General features: G+C 37.7%; 3 protein-coding genes across 10 annotated transcripts; all 3 read right to left on the bottom strand.

The window, feature by feature from the left end:
- Positions 1 to 1,343: 1,343 nt before the first annotated feature.
- On the bottom strand, positions 1,344 to 5,786 carry LOC121254589 (endo-1,4-beta-xylanase 5-like). 4 transcript variants are annotated; one of them, XM_041154692.1, is made up of 8 exons: positions 5,669 to 5,786; positions 4,532 to 4,590; positions 4,309 to 4,355; positions 3,684 to 3,912; positions 3,369 to 3,535; positions 3,128 to 3,226; positions 2,088 to 2,882; positions 1,344 to 1,935 (listed from the first exon to the last, which is right to left on the bottom strand). In XM_041154692.1, the coding sequence occupies exons 2-8, from the start codon at positions 4,587 to 4,589 to the stop codon at positions 1,588 to 1,590; spliced, it is 1,743 nt and encodes a 580-aa protein (XP_041010626.1). In that variant the 5' UTR covers position 4,590; positions 5,669 to 5,786; the 3' UTR covers positions 1,344 to 1,587. The 4 variants fall into 4 exon arrangements, with proteins under 4 accessions (XP_041010626.1, XP_041010625.1, XP_041010627.1 ...); XM_041154691.1 differs by lacking the exon at positions 5,669 to 5,786 and adding an exon at positions 4,800 to 4,877; XM_041154693.1 differs by lacking the exon at positions 5,669 to 5,786 and adding an exon at positions 4,793 to 4,863.
- A 382-nt stretch (positions 5,787 to 6,168) lies between these two features.
- LOC121254591 (adenylyl-sulfate kinase 3-like) lies at positions 6,169 to 11,091 on the bottom strand. 5 transcript variants are annotated; one of them, XM_041154697.1, is made up of 7 exons: positions 10,565 to 11,031; positions 10,192 to 10,332; positions 8,404 to 8,553; positions 8,125 to 8,243; positions 7,802 to 7,886; positions 7,380 to 7,426; positions 6,169 to 6,527 (listed from the first exon to the last, which is right to left on the bottom strand). In XM_041154697.1, exons 1-7 carry the CDS (start codon positions 10,803 to 10,805, stop codon positions 6,441 to 6,443), a joined length of 870 nt encoding a protein of 289 aa, XP_041010631.1. In that variant the 5' UTR covers positions 10,806 to 11,031; the 3' UTR covers positions 6,169 to 6,440. The 5 variants fall into 5 exon arrangements, with proteins under 5 accessions (XP_041010631.1, XP_041010630.1, XP_041010633.1 ...); XM_041154696.1 differs by having other exon boundaries at positions 6,169 to 6,539; positions 10,565 to 11,026; XM_041154699.1 differs by lacking the exon at positions 10,192 to 10,332 and having other exon boundaries at positions 6,169 to 6,539; positions 10,565 to 11,054.
- An 11,032-nt stretch (positions 11,092 to 22,123) lies between these two features.
- On the bottom strand, positions 22,124 to 24,369 carry LOC121254151 (endo-1,4-beta-xylanase 5-like; the record flags this gene model as incomplete). The annotated part of the gene is made up of 5 exons (XM_041154109.1): positions 22,124 to 22,541; positions 22,681 to 23,472; positions 23,568 to 23,666; positions 23,830 to 23,993; positions 24,141 to 24,369. Coding segments are annotated over 5 exons (1,644 nt in total), but the record flags the coding sequence as incomplete, so codon positions are not given.
- Between the last annotated feature and the right edge of the window lie 247 nt (positions 24,370 to 24,616).

Below are 24,616 nucleotides of genomic sequence, written 5' to 3'. Positions count from 1 at the left end.
AGGGGCAAGAGATGGATAAAAAGTTAAAAGGTTTTGGCCAATATTTTGATGAAAATTGCCTTACAGGTTTCAAGAAAGCCGTTCAGCTTCATTTCCTGACAGTTTTGTACATCGTATTTTCTTCATTTACAAACCCACGAAAACACAATGCCAATCAGGCTAATTTCTTTATTTCCTTTATGTGTGTGTGTGTGTGTTTAATTCAATGCCAATCGATCAATAGGTGCATTCTGGTAATAATCATTAGGTTGTTACGTACTTATATATATAGCGTGGGTAGGAGAGTCATTGGAACTGGTCATGTTGATACTTGGGTTATGGTGAAATATTTGATCTTATTCCTTCAAATAAATAAGATTTTTTTGGGATTTTTGTAACTTCTACGTAATTAGTTGTAACCACGGTTTTTCTCCTGCATAAATGAGGACTATTAATAAAATTAAGGTAACATCCTCTTCTTAAAAAAAAAAAGATTTTTTTTATGCTAGTTTCTAGTACGTACTAATTTAAATGAGGTTGTAACCTTTTGGAATTAATTCAACTGTTAATAAATATTATTTTGGGACTTTTTGTACGTACGTACATTAAGATAAAAAAAGAATGGGTTGGGAGGGGCTAAGTTCTGTTATAAAGTAGTTAATACAACAAAATAATCTAAAAATACCAAACATTTATCGAGGTAATTCACACTCCAATAGTAAATTAAGTCACCCAAAGGATCAAGATTTATGATTCAACTGAAAATTGCCCCATTTTTTCCGGCCGCTGTTCGACCTTTGGGTGTGGGGGTTGCAGGGCTCCCCTGTCCCCCTAATTCTGCCCCTGATTACTAACCCCACCTTAATTGAGATACCCCCTGCAATATTTATATTACCCCTTCATACATTCCATATATAAAACAAACCTGAAAAATGTGGAGTACAGAACACCAGCGCAGCACTGTAGAAGCACATTCGTATGCTGTCCAGAGTGCAAATTAAGAAGAAGCCAGGCACAGAGAGACAGAGACAGAGGAGGAAGTTGTGTTGACACATATTTAATCCGACGCGCTTGGAGATTTATGATAGAGTACTGTTATAGATATAAAATGATTATATAAAAGTAAACTCACGAATTGATGCGATTTTACATGATCCGTTAAATCTACTTTACAATAAAAATAATTTTATAATTTGACGTACTACATCAACTCACCTCAATTTGTGAATTTATTTTTATATAATCTCTTTGTGGTTAAAATATTTCTCTTTCTATTAATATAAATTAATTATCGTTAATATATTCAGATACTTTTTGATAATTTGAGACGTAATATATTCATTCTGATAGTTTTGGAGAGAACTATAGTACCTTGATAATTAATGGGAGGAAAAATGTATTTTTCCATTTATTTTAGAAGGAAAGTTACACATGATGAAGTTCATCGGTGACATTTCTTTATTTGTGCGTGCGCGCGCATGCAAGCTTCGATATATGTATATGCTTGCGCCCTATGAGTGGATGAACAGTCACCCACCATTTCAGCGCTTAGTGCTGAGAAATTTGTTCATTTTTCTATCCCACTTGAAAGACAAAAACCGGAATAATTCAGGTATGGATTTGAACATCGATGGTTGTTTGCGGAATATCTTTTGTCATCCTAAAACTTAGAGTAGTGGAAGAGTTGGCCTCTGGGTGTTGCACAGTGACGCTGTAATTTCCATGAGATAGCAAAGCATCTACGAAACCTCTATCATCTGCTTTGATTTCCAAGATCTCAGACTCCCACTCGCCAAGAAGCTTATCCACAACATCTCCAGCTGGAGTGTTGTTGAAGTTTGTATCTGCAAGGGGCATATTCTTAAAACCGGCTAGTTCAGGGCCTGCAAACATGACAATCCCTTGAACAGCAGGATGTGAATAACCCTCCCTTAGTATTTCCTCCAGGTGCTGGGCCTGCCCATGCAGAAACGAGTGTTACCATTTTACAATTACCTATGCCATAAAGAATCAAACACGTTGTTTTGAAACCAATTGTCAAAATCTTTAGTCGATTGCATGCTTTCGTTCGCTATGGAAAAGTTGCAGCTAGGTTTTTGGAAGTGTACCTGATCCGGGTCCTTGCCAACATCCACTTCGGTAAGCCATATGGGCAGTCCTGTTGAACCTAGAATGTCTAAAGAAGATCTCATGTAAGCGAGGTTTGGCTGGCCAGAACCAAAACGGCATTGCAAACCTATCCCTGCTGAGATGCCTTCATTCCCTGGATATTGTAGAATCTCTTGAAGTTTTTCCAGGTAGTTGGCTACGCTTGCTTTCTCATCCCTACAATATTCGATGGTATTATACTCGTTCATGAACATGATAGGGGTTGGGTCTAGTCGGTAAGCTTCGGAAAAATATTCTGCAGAAGCGTTTTGATCTCCAAGTTTATCCTCGAAGAAGCTGAAATGAAGATTCTCATTAACTACGTCCCAAGCAATTAGTTTTCCTCTGTATCTTGATACCACTGATTTTAGTCTTTTTTCGGCAGCTTTTCGTAAATCCTCAGGAGAAAGGGAGTTGACCCACTCAGGTTGGTACTTGGGGTCGTCCCAAAAGATGTTGTGACCTCTGATGGAAATGCCATTGCGTTTGGCAAATTTAACCATGGCATCTGAGACGGTATAGTTTTCATGGCCTTGCCTTTTCTCAGTGCTATACCACTTCATCTCATTGGTGAAAGTGGTAACTTTGAATCTCGATGCAAACCAGTTTTGATAATCGGTGCTTGTGAGGATATAGTGGTTCATGCCACACCCAAAAGGGAAGTCAGACTGCTCTTGCTTAATTGAGACTATAGCACCTCGCATTGCGGTTTTATTTGCATCAGTTACCTGGAACCTTATCTTGCTTTTGCGTATCTGCAAGATTCAAGTTGAACCAGAGCTTTAAACATGATAATGGAGTGTATCGAGCTAGTTTTGAAAATGTTATCTGTATTGCGCTGCTTCTTTGAGCAGGAGAAAATGTAAACTCTGATTTGTCTCGTATGCAAACTTGGCACGAGCTAGTATTCTATAAACAATTATATATATATGGAACGTTATGTTCAATATATTATTAAATTACCAGTATTCTAATATATAAGCATCTTTCTATGCCTTACCTTGTCGATTGTGTTGTCTTGGTGGGATTTCCATTGCGTTTTAGTGAACTGTTGTAAGGATACACTGTCAACCCATATATCCACTTTGGTGTTCTCGCACTCCATTGATGAAAAGGAAGACATATATACATATATTCAGTGCCAAAGAAACTAAAACTGACCTTGCTTGTTCGATCTTTTGCATCCAAAATAAAACTAAAAGAAAAACAGTAGACAGACAAAAGAAAGAGAAGTAATTCACCCGCAAAAGAATCTCTACTGGGCTTGAGATGTTTGCAACTATTCCACCTTTTAGAAGTGACCAGCACCCATGATCAGCTATGACACTACCACCACGTACAAGGTCACCATCAGTAGTTTTAAAGAAGACAGCAACACTCTCTCTTCCTTCACTGAGCTGAACCCAAGCTGAAAAAAATTTCAAACTTCAGGGAACTAAAATCTTGTAAAGAGACAGAAAAATTACATAGATTTCCTTAAATAATTGCTCTTTCAATCTTTTTTTATTTTCTCAACGCCATAGAACTATATTATATATATATATATATATAGTTACCGGAAAAACTATAGAGATTTCCTTCCTCAAGTTGAACCTTCTGAAACAAGCTGTCTAATTGGTTTGTTCTATTGTGTACCACTATGAACCTATTTCCTGCCTCCGAAATTCGTTCTTCAATATTTCCTTGTCCAATCGCTGTACTCCACCCGGCTTCTAAGCTATGATTGAAATCTGGATTAACTATTATCCCTCCTCCGTATTGAGCTCTCTGGGGTTCTCCCAAGCACTGCTTAATATTCAACATTATTTTGGAAAATGAGACATGAGTACTTGATCAGAAATGGTTTTTCTAATATATTTGGGTTTGACGAATGCTAGCTTGGAATGCGTGTGTGCATATGATATTCACACCAGACCCCTAACTCCATTTTATATACTTCCAACGAGTCACGAGCTGTATCTGAAGTTCTTGGGAAATTGAAGTGTTTACAGTATCTAATCAAGCACAAAGTATTTTATGAACACACACACACATAATCAAGAATTTATCCGATTGTCTGTGAGTACTACTGCAAATATCACGGCCGGGATTTCACGATTCTAACACTAGTTTCTTAGAACCGTGGAAAAATTTTGGGAATGGTGCTTTGATTGCTATATCATTGAGAAAACATATACTTGCCTCTGTTGTTGCGGTGTAATCATAGGTGAAAGCATTGATGCTATTCCCTGCATTAGTCCAATGAAAGGAAAATATTAGCCAGCATGCATTACGCTTAATTATATTCATGTGTATAGATATAATTACTGATCTAGCTATTTATCCTGATGAAACAAGGACGCATTTAGGAAAAATAATAATGATCTGGAGAGAGAGAGAGAGAGAGAGAGAGAGAGAGAGAGACCTGAAAACAGCAGAATGCATGAAAGCCATAAGATGCAAGTTTCTGTGAAAGTCTTCATCCTTCATGACAGAAACAATGGAACTTATTAATTACTTATAAAGACAAGACGGACGTACTGAATATATTGGACAAAAATTTCTGTTGCAGGGTAATTATATTCATAATGTAATTTATCCTCTAACATGAAGCTGTATGGAAATAAGGAAAAATATTAAAAACATTGTCGGACCAAAAGGCAAAAGGCTCTGTAATATCACATACTGACAACCTCACAAGTCACACCATTAATAAATTACCGTAAGTTTGCGGATTTCCATGTTGTCCCGTGAATCATCTTTCAGTACAGTCATAACTTATACAGATCGGGTGTTGAAAGTGCTGAAAATGATTTATACACAATATTTTTTATAATATTTTATATAATTATATTTTAAATGAAAAATATTTTTATAAAACATGTTATAAAAGTAATATCATTTTATAAAAATACTCTCATCTTATAATATTGTTATAAAATATGTTGTGAAAATATGTTATGCGTATCATTACTCTTATAATAATAAAGCATGAAAATGTAGTCGTTTTGCTCAACTTTTTCCTGTTGTTCTAATTCGTCCGTAGTATAATGCATTACAGGGTTATGCGAGGATAAAATGAGGACTTGAAATGAATTGATAACAATGGCCGACCGCATGCATTGAATCACAAAGAAAGTGGGAAAATCATGTAGTAGACCGCAATAAGCATAATGGGTCTGAAGATGAAGTATTACAGCCCTTTGTGTGTGTCTTAAACGGCTCTCTCTCTCTCTCCAATTCCGATATTGTGGATTTTTGTGGTTTGAAGATTTGTTAATTCTCAGCGTATCAACAAGGATATAATATGGTTAGGTATTGAACTTCTAAGATGATCTTGCGACCCTCTAGTGCACCACCACTAGTACTCTCTTTTTTCCCAATTTCATGCTTACCCTCTAGTGCACACGCACGTTGTTAACAATTCATAAAGAATATCAGTTTTTTTTTTTTAAAATCAAGTGCAATTTGATAACTTGTTTTGTGATTTCAAGGGGAAAGTTTCCGAAATAATTCCCAACACCCAAAAAATAAAAAAGAAGAGAAGACAAGCAGTACATACACATTGTGGAAACTTGGAGCTGTGATCGTTGCTTGGGTTTAAACAGATTCAAGCTGATCTGAACCAAGGAGTACTCTGTCAATGTCAGCTCGTTATACTTCTCTTTTTTGGAGCTAAATACGATTTCTCTAGCTGTTGGGTGAGTTTATAAGAAGCTACTACGAGTAGATTCAAAATGATGATATTTACTGAAATTACGAAGTTTCCTTGGACAATGCTGTTTATCTCCTCCCCAATAACTAGGGCCACTCAAGATGAGTGATAAACAATGTACGCAAGGCACGCAAACTACATTTTCATGCTCCTCTTGTTGTTAACTACATTATTAAAAACTCCTCCTAGCTAGCTGCTAATTAATTGACAAAAACATAGTGTAAGGGAAAATTTAGACGCAAATCATAGTTCGGATGGAGTTAACTATTGGAAGTAAAGGAGTGTTAATTTTTCGACACCAGTAAAAAGATCTGAAACAGAGAATTAAAAACCACAAACTTCCTTCAGTAGAAATGCCTCATTATGCTTAAACAATTGAAGCAAGTAATTTTAACATAAGCCAGTCTTTCAACTGGAAATTGGTGGGGTAGGAGCTAAATTCACAAGCCGAAAACAAAACACAAACATCCAGGTACAGTCCATGTACAAAGGAGAAAAATAATGAGGATGGCATTGTTTAATCGATCAAATAATCAATACACCAACGGATGCTATTCAAACAACTCTGTACAGTTGTTTGCAAACAAATACTTGAAAGCCAAGGAGAGCCACCATCTTTTTATGCCTGTAGGTACCCCTTCCCTTCGAGGTAAGAAACCACTACTTCAGCCATTTCACTTGGGCAAGCACCATATCCTCTTTTGTGCTGTAATACAATCTGAGTAATACAAACGTCCCCTTTAAATGTTATATAAATCAAACGACGACAAAAACTGAAGATAGAAAGCCAAAACATTAGAAATGGCAGTACTTCTTTGGGAAAGTATAACAAATGCTTATTAATGTTGCAGTTATTATGTCATTTTAGTAATACAGCTAAACAAGCAGCAGTGCCCGTAGTCGCACACACAACCAAACGAAAGTATCCTGGCACGAATTTTGCTTCACTTGAGCATACATACCTAAAGACAAATCATGAAAATGCACCTGACAAAGAGTACTGATGGGAGTCTCTTCAAGGGAGTAATTCTAAAAAGGTCTCAATCATGTTACTGGTTTTAGTTATTCAACCACTTCAGTTATTCAACCACTTCAAAAGGCTAAAGTATATATTTCCTAGAAGGAGCTGCATGCAAGCACAATCAATTCTATTTGAGTTTAGAAACAGCACTAGAACTCCTTCCTCTAAGAAGCTTCAAAATTCAGAGACAGTACACCCTATCCTGTGAGAAATGACTCTCTTCATATTTAAGCGTATCATATGTGTTCTGCTTTGGAGATATAGAGAATGCTCGATGGGATAGATAAAAGGCTCTTTCTTTGGGCTTATCATATGTGTTCTTCATTTCTTTGGGCTTCAGCTATTTTTCTTGATGGGGCTAATTTTCATGATTTTCTTGTTGCTCCTTCTGGTTCCTAGCTTGTGATGAGGTGTTTTCTCTTGTATACTGCATGTATACTTGGACTATGCCTAATTACATGGTTTAATAAATTTCCTTTTTACTTATCAAAAGAAAAATATATGCATTCTGCTTTTCTAAAAGAAAAAAGGACATACCTCGCAATTTAATGGTGGTTCATATGGATCATCAATCCCAGTAAAGCCTGCAAATTTCCAGAGTGATATTAGAATGACAGACTAAAACTGGACGGCAAGCTATGGTCTTTTTTAACAAACCCGTACATCTTCTGGTAGGTTATATTATAACAACAAATGCATAGTTGCACAAGTACTTTATTTTCACAGCAAGCCACTTTGAAGCATAGGTGAGATATATTACTCCACTTTGAGCATGCTGTGCAAGGCTATTCCATAATTAGATCAGAAAATACTCGGAAAAGTTATAATTAAGCAAAAGTAGCTCAATCTTGATAAGCTAAAAATTAAAATTTGATAAATGAAATTTGGCAGCATTAGGCATGCCGTCAAAACTCAGAAGATGGTAATTGACCAAAGTTAGAATATTATTTTACAGTTACCTTTGATCTTTCCTGCACGTGCGAGCTTATATAGGCCCTTTGGGTCTCTTGCTTCACAAACATGGAGAGGCACATCCATAAAAACCTGTATTTTTTTTTTTTGTTAAAGAAGAAATTCTATTAATGAGCATAGGCATAGCCCAAGTAAACAGGACATATACAAGAGCAACACCTATGCGAAAAACCTGTTATATTCAGCATTCTGAAGTGTGATTAAGAACTGAAGCATCCTTTCCCATTTTGATTTTGTAATCATTTTCCACAAAATTACTGAAATAATTTCCAGTTCATCAAAAGCACTCATAAACTCAGGAAGAACCAACCTCAATAAAATCCCCATCTGGTAATAGAGCGCGGCACATATCTCGATCTCTTCTGTAGGGAGAAATCAAACTAGCAATGCATATAACTCCAGAATCTGCAAACAGCTTTGCTGCCTCTCCTGAAAGACAGAAAGTGAAAAGAAGAAATTAATCTATAAAATTCATAATCCAACACCCGAAAGGCACCATTTGGCTCGTCAACATAAACAATTATGGCTGCAATAACTTAGTAGTATGACAAAGAAGTCTTTTGAGAGGGGCCGCTGGAGCAAAACTTACCAATCCTCCTGATGTTCTCTGCACGGTCTTCTGCTTTAAAAGTTAGGTCACGATTCAGGCCATGCCTCACATTGTCCCCATCAAGAATATAGGACAGCTTACCCCTTTGATACAAACTCCGACTCAAAGCACACGCTACAGTGCTCTTCCCTGCAAGATAAAGGTCAACAGATTTAGAAAAGTACAATGCATACTTTCAACATAACATAGTAAAGTGCCTCAAAGAGTCAAACTTGAGAAAACCATCCTTCTGGACGAGATATTTGGCTCATAGAAATAACGCAACCTCCTCTGTTGCCTACCCCAAAGAAAATCAACCCTTGAGGACAGAGTTACATAAAAAAAATTGTGCAGTTGGTTTTAAGATGCTTGTGCAAGGCAATTCCAAAATACAATGACACAGAATCCTAACTTATTGAAGAATATGATCTGATAACAAGTCCAAAAGGGAAATAATTTAACCGCAACTAGCAGTTATCCACAAAAAGGATCTTACACAAGTGCGATCTGATATCAAAAGTTTGGCCATATGCAACCACATTTCATCACAAGACGAATGAAATTTAATTTGAGACATAAAATTCTCATCTAATCTCATTCTATCCCATCTCATCTTAGTCCCAAACATAATTCAATACAAAATTTTTAAACTAATCATTATAACTTTTTCAAATTTTCAAATAAAAAATAAAAACAATTCAAATTTTTTCAAATCCCAAACAAAAATAATATTATAAAACTATATTCTTATAATATTTTAACTTTATAATATTTTTTATTCAACTTTTTCTCCCTCCTTTCCCAAAACTCAAAAAATACTCAACTCAAATTATCTTACTACTATTCAGAAACTATCTTACTACTAGTCACAAGATTCTCATCTCATCTCATCTCACTCCTCAAACCTGCCCTAAATAAGAATCTCGAATAATGGAAAATGCAGAAGCAAGTACTGTTATCTGAAAATGGGGAATGGCTACTATTGAGAGGTGGTTTGAATCTTGTTGAAGAAGCGCCTCTAAGGATTGGTCACTTGAGCGGTGACTCTGCCGCTTGAGCGAAGACTCCCCCAATGAGTTCGCTCATCTATTGCTCGACAATGAACTTGAGGAAAGACGCTTCCAGAGAGTTCGTTCGACACCCACTCGACAGCTCGAGCGAGATGACTTCTAGAGAGCTCGCTTGACACCCGCTCGACACTCAGCTTGAGCGGGATGGCTTCCAGAGAGTTCACTCGACACCCAGCTCGATACTCAGCTCGAGCGGGATGGCAATCCTAACGCTCGCTCGACACTTCGCTCGAGCGAATATTCGTAAAACAGGACCCGCACCACTACAGTATAAATATGAATGTTTCAACATTCATTTCATACTTTTGAACCATTTAAGGCTGCGACTTTTGTAGGTGACAAGTGAGGTCCTCTTTGTGATATTCCCATGTGTGTTTTGACACCTTGGAAGAGGATTTTGTAATCAATACTTTGTACTCCATCTTTTGTTGATAGTGAAATCATTGAAACCGACCCCGCCAGTGGACGTAAGCTCACATTGAGCTGAACCACTTCAATCTTAGTGTTCTTTGTGTGCATGTTGTTTCTTTTGCTCGCTTCAGCTATTATTTACTTCAACTTAGCCTTTGTTACATTTGGTCTATTCCCAACAGCTACAATCATCAGCACCCTATATTTTTATAACTTGGTAAGTTGGCTGAAACATTGAATGAATTCAAACAACTTTTATCAGAAACATGATATCCAACATTAATCAACGAAGATAATAACATCAAACCTGAACCACTGAGACCCGTGATCCATATAACGCATCCTTTCTGGTTGAGTAAGTTCTGCCTGTCAACTTTTCCAACTGAACATTCATGCCATTTAATGTTGCTCGAATTACCAACAGTGGATAACCGGCTGGGGATTTTCCCTGATTAGAAAACATACAAGAAACCTGGATGATACGATCCAAAACTAACTGTTCTATACGTGGGCACTTTAAACTTCAGTTTACAGAAAGAAAAAAAAACGATATTTTCCATGCCGTTCTTTAATGTTTTTCACTTTCTCAACAATCAAACAGATCATAAAAACAACCCATACAACCAACTGATAGAATCTAATTGAAAGCAAAAACCACAAGCGCAGAGCTTCGAAAATACCAGAATTAGAAGCGTGCCTATTTGTCGACTTGTCATTCAGATCTTCCACCTTCCCGTTCACAGCTACCCTCCTCGACCCATCCAGCGCCTTGATTCGCAAAGAGCCCCTCGATTTCAAAGTAATGGCGGAACCGCCGTTGGGTAGTCTAGAGAATACGAATCCTAGCTTCAGCGACGACGAGGATTCGAACCCTGTCGACCATACAAGCCATGGCGGTGGTTTCCCTCCAACAGCAGTCATGTCATCCGATCAAAATACAATCTAATTATTTAAAAAAAACTAAAATTTTACAAAGAAGAAAAAAACATAATATTCTTTTTATATATACAATTTCCGAAACTAATTTTGGAAAGATTGGGTGGTTTGAGCCTTGATAGAGGTGGTATGACATGGGAATTTGCAATGGTGGTGAGGGTGTTTAGGCTGGTCGTTAAATTCAATTTAGGGATCGTAAAACTGTAACGGTTGGTTTTAAAGCTGCGAGAACTAGTGTACGTCAAGGTAATTTTCTGAAGGTAGAGAACAAGTTGAAAGTGACGTCGCTTTGGATTTACGGTGAATAATAAACCATGTGGGGGTCGTTGTTGCTCACCGGGCCCATCACTCACTTGTACTAACGTCTTGTTTCTATTTTCCAGTTCATTGAATTCTTGTGCATACTTAGAATGCATATTCAGTAGTCACGTGATCCTTGATTGTCATCTGTAAGGAGCATAAAAACAATGTTGTCTCTGCAGGGGCTAGGAAGGACCATGTGTGACATTCCAGTTTTGATTTTAGGGTATATAAGTAATTTTTTCTAATAAACTTATATTTTTAGTATTTATATTTTTATGATTATAGTTTTATCAGAATTTATATGTACTTTATCTTTATATTTTCTATTATAGTTGCGATTTATGATTTGTTAGAGTTTTGTTTTAATAAGGATTTCTAAAGTGTATCAGATTATGTTTACTACGGTTTTGTTTTGAAATTTAAAGTTTAATTTTTTTCTTCTAGTCACCGAACCTCATCACATTGTTAGCCTATGTTTGAGAACTTCAAACCACCCAACCCGTATGTTTCTCTCGGTGATTTTGTTTGTTTTGCTAACGTCCTAGTGGAACACCAACTCTATTGCCGTGTATTCCTCTACTCATGCACGTATCCACTCTCAGTCTCTGCACGTCTCTACTCCTCTAAGATTTCCTTTTATTTTCTCTATCTTCTACGCTTATAAATATCGCTTACCTCGTACGAGAGGAGTATCTCATGAGCCACTCCAAAACATCTGCTTCTGAAACACCCAGAGTACCAAAACACTGCCGTTTAAGCCCTAGGTTCTTCCCAACCGCCGCCGACCACCATAGGACGTCAGAGCACCACCCGTGGAACCAGAAACTGCCGACCAGCTCAGCCCCAGCACACCCACTCTCTTCCGGTAAGACCTCGACCGACGCCAGCCTCTTTTGGTTTCAGTAGTTCTCGGTTAGCACGGTTTCTCTCTTTAAACTCTCTCTCTTTCTCTCACTCGGTGCCGCACCACCATAGGAACCCCCAGTCGCGCCGCCGACCACTCCCAGCCACCAGAACTGCCGTCGAGTTAGCCCCTCTTCCTCGGTGAGCTCCTCCATCGCAGACTTTTTCTCTCTCAACTCTCTGTTTTCCTTTTCAGTTTAGCCATGTTTTCGGATTCTTGAAAGAATCCGTAGGACTTATTGGGCCGTTGGGCCCTAAGCCCTTGTGCGTACTTGTGATGAGCCTGTTCTTTTGATTGGGCTCTTGTAGTAGTATTATTATGGGCCAGAGTCCTCGACCTTTTTCAGACTATAATGATGTTTAATTGAACTTGATCTTATTTTATTTCAATAATTATTTTAGTGATTTTATTGAGTTTAATATTACTAGTTGAGTTATTAAATAAATATAGTTAATTAAAGATTCATTTTTAATAAAAATGTTTAAAGAATTAGAAATATGTTTTAAAGTATAATGTTAAGTCTAATATTTGAGTTAAATTTCCTTTGTCAATTTAGTAAGATTTTAATAAAATTTCTATGTTAAGAATTTAGTGGAATTTGTTAAGTTTCTTATAAGATTTAATAATTATGTTGAGAAATGAAACTTAGTTTAAGAATTTAAGTTTTTTGTGAATTATTTTAAAATAGCTCGAGTATTTCTACTAAATTATAAATTAGTATTTTAAGTAATTTAAATACTATGAATTATTGATTTTAGTGTTAAACAAATATTGGTTTGACTATATTTTAGAATTTCGAAATTAGTTAAGTAAGATATTAGCATTTATTTATTTCCAAACAATTTAGTGATAGTTATTTATTGAATATAGGTCTCAAGTTACGAAGTATTATTCAAGAAGACACGCAGCGAGGTAAGTAAATTTGATCATAAATTAGGATCATCACAGTTAGCTTATATGTATGTATCATCCAAGCCAGTTCATTGATAGCCACTATTTATGAACCGCTCATGTCATATGCAAGCATGTCATCTAGCATAGCATACGACCATGTCATTCCGCATCATGTTTAAATTCAGAATTTATGATTATGTATGTAATATGTCATGCATCTCATGTGTATAAGATATGTAAGCTATCTTAAACTCAAGTGTAAGATAAGATTAGATCAGTTAATAAGATGGCCATTCAGATGCATGGTACCAATGCAGTTCAGTTCAGTTCAGGGTGGTGTGCAAGCCATGAACTCAGTCGTGGTCCACCATAGTATGCTAGAATACTATCAGCAGTTCCCCTTGCTGCAGCGGGATGTGGGGCTGGTGCACAACCTTGCACACAGGGTTAAGTGTGTTGGCCAGTCAGATAAATCAGTTAAATCAGTCAGATCAGTCAGTTAACTCAGTTAAAACAGTCATACATAGCATAAACATCAGTATGAACAGTCATGAATTTTTTAAGCTCAGCATGAAAGTTGTTATGAAAATCTTATGTTTATTACGTTTACGTTGTGATAGATTTCTTACTGAGTCATCGATTCATTTTAGTTTGTTTCATGTTTTTTTAACCACCCAGGTGAAGATGATGATTACGAGCAGGCAGGCCAGGAGTAGAAAGAGCATTTATTTTTAGTTCAGACTTTCTAAAATAAACATGTTTTTATGACATGAATTTATTTCAGTTTATTTCATTTAATGTTTTGGAAGACAGTTTTATTAGACATTTTTTCGCATAATAAAAGTTCAGTTTTTCAATTATGAAATTATGGGATCTATTACCGGATTATTTTTATGGAAAATACGTGGCACTCCTAGCCTACGGGAAGGGGGTGTTACAATTTGGTATCAGAGCTGGTCGATTCTGTAGACTTTTCAAAAAAAAAAAAAAAAATTTGTAAATTTTTAGTTAAAGTTCCTAGGATGCTCCTAGCCTGCTCGCGAGTAATCCAGGTTTGTTTACGGTTGAATACTTTATAGTTTTTACTAGTTAGAACCATTAGTGTAGTTTGTTTCATTGTCATTGTTTTTTTTACGTTCTTATCAAATACTAGATAATTGTTATTATGACATCTTAACGTAGATCATGGCCCCCAGCACTAGAAATCACCCAAACCGAGAAGGATCCTCTGGATCTAATCAGAATGATACTCCGGACCCTCTTGTTGCTGCTGCTACCCAATTCTTCCAGTCAATGGTTAGCGGCCAATTTATGGCGCCTAGAGCTCCACAGGCCGATTGTACCTTGGAGCAATTTTCCCGCCAGCATCCCCCTACTTTCGATGGCAGACTGAATTCCTTGGATGCGGAAAGCTGGATTGAGCGTATGGAGCAGATTTTCGAAGCGCTCTACTACACGGATGATCAGAAGGTGAAATATGCCACTTACCATTTGACTGACATGGCAAACAAGTGGTGGAAGTCGACTCGAGCTTTGGTGCAGCTGGAATTAGGGGAAGCAGTCCCCATTACTTGAGAACATTTCAAGAGAATCTTTTTAGATTACTTTTTCCCACGGACCCTTCGGGAGTCAAGAGCTCGCGAATTTATGGACCTTACTCAAGGAACGATGACGGTAGCACAGTATGCTACGAAATTCATGGAGCTTTCCCGTTTCGCCAGTTACTTAATTCCAGATGAGGAAAAGAAAGCTGAGAAATTCGAGCGCGGACTGGATCGTAGGATTCGAGAACGTGTGCGTACTCTCAGGATTCGGAGTTTCACGGAGCTAGTCACCCGAGCTACCATTGCTGAAGAAGACCTCCAAGAGAGCTTTGAGTACAACAATCAAAGGAAGCGCCAGCAACAGCAATAACTCCAGACAGTGTCGCATAAGGACAAGAGGCCTCACATCGAGAATCGTCAAAGGCAACCACCAGCAGGGCAAACTTACCCCACGTGTGCAACATGTGGAAAGCGACATTTGGGAAAGTGTATGTATGGCCAGAACGTGTGTTTCAAGTGCGGGAAGCCAAACCATTTAGCTCGGGACTGCCCAATTAAGAAACCTGGGGAACCAGGTAGGAGCGGAGGACAGAAGATGCAAGCTACGGCAAGAGTTTATACCCTCACCCCTGTTGATGCTGAAGCATCAAATGATGTAGTCACAGGCACATTATCATTGTTTTCACGTCATGCCTCCATTTTATTCGACTCTGGTGCTACTCATTCTTTCATTTCAAATCATTATGCACCTTTGACTGAGAAGATACCGGAACCACTAGAACCTAGCATGTCTGTTGCTACGCCCTCGGGAGAGTACATTATTTGTGATTCTGTACTAATTGGATGTCCGATAGAGATTCAAGGGAGAATTCTACCTGAGGACTTGATCGTATTTAATATGTCCGGATTTGACGTGATTCTGGGAATGGACCGGTTATCCCGGAACCATGCCTGTGTGGATTGCTTTAATAAGAGAGTAGTCTTTAAATCCACAGATGGGGAGGAGTTTAGTTTTCAGTCGGTACGAGGAAGTTCCCCTCCTCGTGTAATCTCAGCTTTGCAGGCCACCCGACTTTTGAGACAAGGGTGCACGGGATTTCTAGCAAGTTTGATCTTACCACCAGAAGATGGACTCAAGATTGAACACATAAGCGTGGTTAGAGATTTTAAAGACGTATTTCCTGAAGATCTTCCAGGGTTACCACAGGATAGAGAAGTTGAGTTCGCGATTGATCTTACTCCAGGAACAGTGCCTATATCTAAAGCACTCTACCGCATGGCTCCAGTTGAGTTAAGGGAACTCAAGGATCAATTGCAAGAGTTACTAGAGAAAGGTTTCATACGCCCCAGTGTTTCTCCATGGGGTGCTCCAGTACTTTTCGTGAAGAAGAAGGATGGGTCTATGCGTTTATGTATTGACTACAGGGAGTTGAATAAAGTAACTATCAAGAACAGATACCCTCTACCCCGGATTGATGACTTATTTGATCAACTTCAGGGAGCCCAAGTCTTTTCTAAGATAGATTTGCGATCCGGATATCACCAGTTGAAAGTTAAGGAGACAGATGTGCAGAAGACAGCCTTCCAGACACGGTATGGACACTATGAATTCCTTGTTATGCCGTTTGGTCTAACTAATGCCCCCGCAGCCTTCATGGATCTTATGAATATGGTATTTAAGGATTATCTGGACCAGTTTGTGATAGTTTTTATCGATGATATTCTTATTTATTCTCGGAGTAGCGCTGAGCATGAGGAACATTTGAGGATTGCCCTTCAAACACTAAGAGAAAAGAAGTTGTATGCAAAATTTAAGAAATGTGAGTTTTGGTTACAAGAGATTTCCTTTTTGGGACACGTGGTATCAGCAAAAGGAATTTCAGTGGACCCAGCAAAAGTTGAGGCAGTGGTAAAGTGGGCAAAGCCTAGTAATGTCAGTGAGGTACGAAGTTTCTCAGGCCTCGCTGGTTACTATAGAAGATTTATAGAAAGCTTTTCAAGTATTGCAGCTCCGATGACAAAGTTGACAAGAAATGATGAGAAGTTCCTATGGACAGGTGAGTGTGAGGACAGTTTCCAAGAATTGAAGAAAAGATTAGTGTCAGCACCAGTTCTTACAGTTCCTTCGGGAGATGGAGGATTTGTTATATACAGTGATGCTTCACTAAAGGGATTAGGTTGTGTTTTAAAGCAGAATGGGAAGGTTATTTCATACGCTTCCAGACAACTAAAGAGTTATGAGCAGAATTACCCAACCCATGATCTGGAACTTGCAGCAGTGGTTTTTGCCTTGAAGATATGGAGACATTATCTTTATGGTGAAAAGTGCGAGATTTATACCGATCATAAGAGTCTGAAATATTTCTTCACACAGAAAGAATTGAATATGAGACAACGGAGGTGGTTGGAACTTCTGAAGGACTATGACTGCAATATTAACTACCATCCTGGTAAAGCAAACGTCGTAGCAGATGCACTTAGTCAGACCCTGGCTACGATGTTCACTCCTCAGAAGCATATTCTACTAGACATGGAACAGGCTGGCATTGAGGTAATTCAGGACACTCGAGCTAAGATGAATAGCTTGACACTAGGTTCAACATTGATAGATCAAATTAAGAACACTCAAGCAAGTGATACAGAATTGATGAAGATTAAAGAAGAGATAGCAGAGGGTAAGAGACCTGATTTTCTAGTGTCAGATGATGGCACTTTGAGATTTAGAGGAAGATTATGTGTACCCAAAGATAGAGTAATCAAAGATTTGATCTTGAGAGAAGCTCATCGTTCACTCTACACAGTTCATCCGGGGAGCACCAAGATGTATCGGGATCTGAAACAACACTTTTGGTGGTGTGGGATGAAGCGAGAGATAGTGGCATATGTAGCACAGTGTCTGACATGTCAACAAGTCAAGGCAGAGCATCAGAGACCCTCGGGTACACTGCAGCCACTCCCTATACTAGTGTGGACCTGGGATGAGATTGGGATGGACTTTGTTTCAGGGTTTCCAAAAGCATTAGGAGGTCAAGATGCAGCATGGGTGATTGTTGATCGACTATCAAAATCAGCCCATTTTATTCCCATTCAGATGACGTACTCTATGGATAGACTGGCAGAATTGTACGTTAGAGAGATTGTCAGATTACATGGGATACCATCTAAGATCATCTCTGACAGAGATACCCGCTTCACTTCGGTTTTCTGGAGGAAGGTACAGAAGGAGTTGGGAACTCATTTGACCTACAGCACGGCTTTTCATCCTCAGACAGATGGTCAATCAGAGAGGACGATTCAGATCCTAGAAGACATGCTTAGAGCGTGATGGAATTTAAGGGTAGTTGGATTAAGTATCTACCCCTTATTGAGTTCGCTTATAACAACAGTTATCAGGAAAGTATTCAGGCAGCACCTTATGAAGTTCTCTATGGGCGTAAGTGTAGGTCACCACTCTACTGGGATGAAGTAGGAGAAAGGAGGATTTTGGGACAAGAGATTATACAAGACATGTGTGAGAAAATATCAATTATCAGAAAGAAGCTCACCATAGCACAAGAGCGGCAGAAGAAATATGCCAACCAGAGACGACAAGAACTAGAGTTTGATATAGAAGATAAAGTATTCTTGAAAGTTGCACCGATGAAAGGGGTAATGCGTTTTGGTAAAAAGGGGAAGCTAAGCCCGAGGTACATAGGCCCCTTTGAGATCTTAGAAAGAATAGGTGCTGCAGCCTACAGACTGGCACTTCCACCTCACTTATCGACAGTGCATAACGTGTTTCATGTCTCTATGCTACGGAAGTATGTCCTCGATCCTGAACATGTTTTGGAGTATGAGCCACTTCAGATTCGAGACGACCTCAGCTATGAAGAAGTTCCAGTGAGAATATTAGCACAGAAGGCCCAAGTGCTACGACGCAGAACCATTCCAATGGTTAAAGTACTTTGGAGTCACCACAACGAGAGAGAAGCCACTTGGGAACACGAAGAAGTCATGAGAGAGAAATACCCCGACTTATTTAAATCAAGGTACGTTCCATCTCGAGGACGAGATTTTCTTTTAGGGGGGGAGATTTGTGACATACCAGTTTTGGTTTTAGGGTATATAAGTAATTTTTCCTAGTAAACTTATATTTTTAGAATTTATATTTTTATGATTATAGTTTTATCAGAATTTATATGTACTTTATCTTTATATTTTCTATTATAGTTACGATTTATGATTTGTTAGAGTTTTGTTTTAATAAGGATTTCTAAAGTGTATCAGATTATGTTTACTACGGTTTTGTTTTGAAATTTAAAGTTTAATTTTTTTCTTCTAGTCACCGAACCTCATCACATTGTTAGCCTCTGTTTGAGAACTTCAAACCACCCAACTCGTATGTTTCTCTCGGTGATTTTGTTTGTTTTGCTAACGTCCTAGTGGAACACCAACTCTATTGCTGTGTATTCCTCTACTCATCCACGTCTCCACTCTCAGTCTCTGCACGTCTCTACTCCTCTAAGATTTCCTTTTATTTTCTCTATCTTCTACGCTTATAAATATCGCTTACCTCGTACGAGAGGAGTATCTCGTGAGCCACTCCAAAACATCTGCTTCTGAAACACCCAGAGTACCAAAACACTGCCGTTTAAGCCCTAGGTTCTTCCCAACCGCCGCCGACCACCATAGGACGTCAGAGCACCACCCGTGGAACCAGAAACTGCCGACCTGCTCAGCCCCAGCACACCCACTCTCTTCCGGTAAGACCTCGACCGCCGCCAGCCTCTTTTGGTTTCGGTAGTTCTCGGTTAGCACAGTTTCTCTCTCAAAACTCTCTCTCTCTCTTTCTCTCACTCGGTGCCGCACCACTATAGGAACCCCAGTCGCGCCGCCGACCACTCCCAGCCACCAGAACTGCCGTCGAGTTAGCCCCTCTTCCTCGGTGAGCTCCTCCATCGCAGACTCTTTCTCTCTCAACTCTCTGTTTTCCTTTTCAGTTTAGCCATGTTTTCGGATTCTTGAAAGAATCCGTAGCTCTTATTGGGCCGTTGGGCCCTAAGCCCTTGTGCGTACGTGTGATGAGCCTGTTCTTTTGATTGGGCTCTTGTAGTAGTATTATTATGGGCCAGAGTCCTCGACCTTTTTCAGACTATAATGATGTTTAATTGAACTTGATCTTATTTTATTTCAATAATTATTTTAGTGATTTTATTGAGTTTAATATTACTAGTTGAGTTATTAAATAAATATAGTTAATTAAAGGTTCATTTTTAATAAAAATGTTTAAAGAATTAGAAATATGTTTTAAAGTATAATGTTAAGTCTAATATTTGAGTTAAATTTCCTTTGTCAATTTAGTAAGATTTTAATAAAATTTCTATGTTAAGAATTTAGTGGAATTTGTTAAGTTTCTAATAAGATTTAATAATTATGTTGAGAAATGAAACTTAGTTTAAGAATTTAAGTTTTTTGTGAATTATTTTAAAATAGCTCGAGTATTTCTACTAAATTATAAATTAGTATTTTAAGTAATTTAAATACTATGAATTATTGATTTTAGTGTTAAACAAATATTGGTTTGACTATATTTTAGAATTTCGAAATTAGTTAAGTAAGATATTAGCATTTATTTATTTCCAAACAATTTAGTGATAGTTAGTTACTGAATATAGGTCTCAAGTTACGAAGTATTATTCAAGAAGACACGCAGCGAGGTAAGTAAATTTGATCATAAATTAGGATCATCACAGTTAGCTTATATGTATGTATCATCCAAGCCAGTTCATTGATAGCCACTATTTATGAACCGCTCATGTCATATGCAAGCATGTCATCTAGCATAGCATACGACCATGTCATTCCGCATCATGTTTAAATTCAAAATTTATGATTATGTATGTAATATGTCATGCATCTCATGTGTATAAGACATGTAAGCCATCTTAAACTCAAGTGTAAGATAAGATTAGATCAGTTAATAAGATGGCCATTCAGATGCATGGTACCAATGCAGTTCAGTTCAGTTCAGGGTGGTGTGCAAGCCATGAACTCAGTCGTGGTCCACCATAGTATGCTAGAATACTATCAGCAGTTCCCCTTGCTGCAGCGGGATGTGGGGCTGGTGCACAACCTTGCACACAGGGTTAAGTGTGTTGGCCAGTCAGATAAATCAGTTAAATCAGTCAGATCAGTCAGTTAACTCAGTTAAAACAGTCATACATAGCATAAGCATCAGTATGAACAGTCATGAATTTTTTAAGCTCAGCATAAAAGTTGTTATGAAAATCTTATGTTTATTACGTTTACGTTGTGATAGATTTCTTACTGAGTCATCGACTCATTTTAGTTTGTTTCATGTTTTTTTAACCACCCAGGTGAAGATGATGATTACGAGCAGGCAGGCCAGGAGTAGAAGGAACATTTATTTTTAGTTCAGACTTTCTAAAACAAACATGTTTTTATGACATGAATTTATTTCAGTTTATTTCATTTAATGTTTTGGAAGACAGTTTTATTAGACATTTTTCCGCATAATAAAAGTTCAGTTTTTCAATTATGAAATTATGGGATCTATTACCGGATTATTTTTATGGAAAATACGTGGCACTCCTAGCCTACGGGAAGGGGGTGTTACACCATGTAATGGACGTCCCTTCCCCACTTGGAGGACCAGTTGAACACAGACCCACCCTCACTCTCCCTTTGCCAAAGATCTCGAGGGAGTGGCAATCAGCATCTGTTTATCTCATCTGATCAAGCTCCCCAATCAAGGAAGTGGCAATCAGCATCATTATCACAATCTCCATCCACGGAGATTTGTCCGTATGATTTGAGAAGTGATTTCAATTCATTTTATTTTATCATTATAATTTTTTTTAATTCCTATATAATATATAATAAATAATTCAAATTTTTCAGATAATAAAATAATAATAATATCAAAAAATAATATTCTAATTATATTTTATTCAACTCATCTAAAACAATTTCATCTCATCTCAACTCACTATCCAAACGGCATATGCAAAATCATTAGTATTAGCATTAGTTTCTCCATATGCATATGCAAAATCACATCTTTTAGAGGTTGATTTTGCATATCAAGAAAAATTTCACATTTGATTATGCATTTTTTAGCCATCTTTTAGACATTGATTTCGCATATAAAAAAAATTTTTCATATTTGATTATGCCTTTTTGAGCTAAATAATAATAAATTATTATTATTTATTTTTTTCTTAAAATTATTCTTTTTATATATCTATATATATTTTTTACCCTTAGCACTCACTACATACATTTGGTATTAATGATATAGATATAATAATAATAAAATATTTTTTTTATATATTATATTAAAAATATAATAAAATGATATTTTATTAAGGTAAAGGTGAAGGTTTTCTTGTGTTGTTGGAGGAAGGAAAATAGGAAAGAGTTGTGAGAGAGAGAGAAAAAATTAATAAAATAATATTTGAGGATTGAATAACGTTGAAATATTATTCATATCAATTTGTAAAATTATAGAGATGCATAATCCAATACATTCAAATTAAGGGTCATATTATGCAAATTGCATATGCAAAAACCAATGCCAATGCTATTGATTTGATCAATAAATATAGATATTTTTGTATATTTAGTTTTATTAACGTAGCGTGTGCTTAGAAAAAAAATTAACTAAAATGAATTTATATTTATTTAGATAACAAGAGGAAAGGAGAGCCAGCATGCTTAAACTTTGAGGAGCAAAGTTGTTTGCTCGAATGTATGATCTGTTGATACAACCTTGAAGCTTTGATCCAAGAACTGACTTGTCATGGTGGGGTGACTGATTTTCACCTCGTAATCTCCATGAAATAAGGAGGCCTCAAAGAATCCATCAGTATCAGTTGTGCCTTCTGATGCCTTAGAACCCCATTCCTGCCTCAGCTTGTCTACAACATTCCCTGTGGCCAAGTTATTGAAATTGTCATCTGTCAAGCACATTCGATAACAACCTCCTGGCGCCCATGCCGACCACAATACGATTCCACTGACCTTCGGGTGGGCGTGTAAATCCCTTAGAATTTGCTCCAAGTACTCTGCCTGTGCCTGCACATATGGTCCAAGAACAAGAACGGTGCTTAATTCCATTCGATATGAGTGCAGAACTGAACAAATTAAACAGATTCATTTCATATAGGACTATTAAAGACAAATGTTATATGCTTTTGCCTCTTGAACTTCTTACCTGTTCACCAAAGTTGTTTGCAACATCCAGTTCTGTGATCCAAATGGGCAGCGAGGCGGAAGCAAGAATATCAATGGAAGCTCTAATGTAAGGAAGGTCTGGAGGATTGCTGAAATGACCCTGGAGCCCGATCCCTAGTGTCAAATTGTTGTTTCCGGGAAAACCTCGAATCTCTCTCAGCTTCCGAAGGTAGTTATCTGGCTTCGATGAGCCATCGCGATTGTCTTCTATGGTATTATACTCATTAAGAAACAAGGTGGTTGCTGCATCGATCCTATGAGCACGGTTGTAAAAGCTTGCCGACGCACTTTGCCCAAGCTTACTTTCGAAGAATGAGCTGTGCAAATTTTCATTAACAACATCCCATGCAATAAGCTGTCCTTTGTACTTTGACATGATGGAATTAATTCTCTTGTCAACGACTCTAGCAAGATCTCTTGGCGAAAGTGAAGCAACCCAACCTTGTACGTAGTGGGGATCTTCCCACAAGACTGTGTGGCCACGAACAGCAATATTGTGTTGTTTGGCAAACTGAAGCAAGGCATCGGCGTCCTTGTAGTTCTCCTGGCCAGGGACCGGTTCATTGGTGTACCACTTCATTTCATTCTCAAAACTTGTGACCGTGAACCTTGAGGTGAACCAGTTTTGGTAGGCAGTGTTCGTGAGAATGTTCTTATTTACTGCAGAGCCAAATGGGAAACTTAGTTTCTTCTGTAGGATTGAGATTGACGCGTTGGATATGGGGCTGCCTTGCTCATCAACAGCCTGGATTCTCACATTTGTCTTACGCGTCTGCCAAAATTGAAGTTTCTTTATAAGTGACATCCCCATGTATTCTGGTAATTTTCTTCTGTATATATAATGATCAACATGTTACATATTTTTACCTTTTCGATGCTTTGATCTTGATGGGACCTCCACTGGTCTTGGGTGAAGGGTTGTAATGAGATGCTATCTGCCCATATCTCAACCGACGCGTTCTTACTCTAAAGATCATATGAGTAAATGTTATAAAAATGAATTAGTGGCCCAGAAAGAGTTACAGGCGGCAGAGTACTGTCAGAAACTAATATAAACAAAATTCTCTCTAAGAAAAACTAGTTTTGTTAAAAGGGAACCTGCACATATGTGTTTTTATATAGAATATACCTCAAAATAGAGCTCAGCTAGGCCTGATGCATTTGCATTGAGGCCACCCTTAAGCATGGACCAGCATTTTGACTTGGCAGTGACGGCACCGGCATGTTTGAGCCCAGCAGTTGTTTTAAAAACAGCTGCCACTGGCGCAATCCCATCACTCACTTGTACCCAAGCTGCAGTAACACAAAGATGATTAGTGAAATCGAACAAAACTGATTAATGTGGAAAACTTATTATTAATAGAAGTTAGTATATTGATGGTAATCACATTCACATTCAGCTTTCATTACGATTAATAAAAACAAAAATGTCCAAAGTACCAGAGAATGTGTAGAGCTTGTCCTTCTGCAAATAAACCTTCTGAGAGATGCTATCATTTGGCTGGTTTCTGCTGTGAGCCACTATGAATTTGTTGCCTCGGCCTGACAGTACTACTCTATGTTCTATTTCTGCGTTCCCAAATGTAGACCATCCTCTCAACCCGTGACTCAACTCAGGGTTTATAATAATTCCTCCACCATACTGAGGTTTGTGGGGATTTGCCAAACACTATGGCGTAATCAATGAAGTACAATATCAATATCTACGCCTACCTACAAATACTCATAAATCAACGTAAACAAACTAGGAAAATAAAAGGAATTCCAATAAATCTTGCCTCAACACTCGCCGTGTAATCATATGTTAAAGCATTAGCTTCAAATCCTGAAAAAAAAAATAAGATTTTATTTTTATAATTTGGTTAAGATACTGAAAACAAAATCCTGATTTATGAAACAATGGGATACTAGATATT

This window comes from Juglans microcarpa x Juglans regia, chromosome 3D (assembly GCF_004785595.1).
Source record: "Juglans microcarpa x Juglans regia isolate MS1-56 chromosome 3D, Jm3101_v1.0, whole genome shotgun sequence".
Taxonomy (NCBI): Eukaryota; Viridiplantae; Streptophyta; class Magnoliopsida; order Fagales; family Juglandaceae; genus Juglans; species Juglans microcarpa x Juglans regia.
Note: the sequence above shows the minus strand (reverse complement) of the source record. Positions and strands in the feature narration are given on the sequence as shown.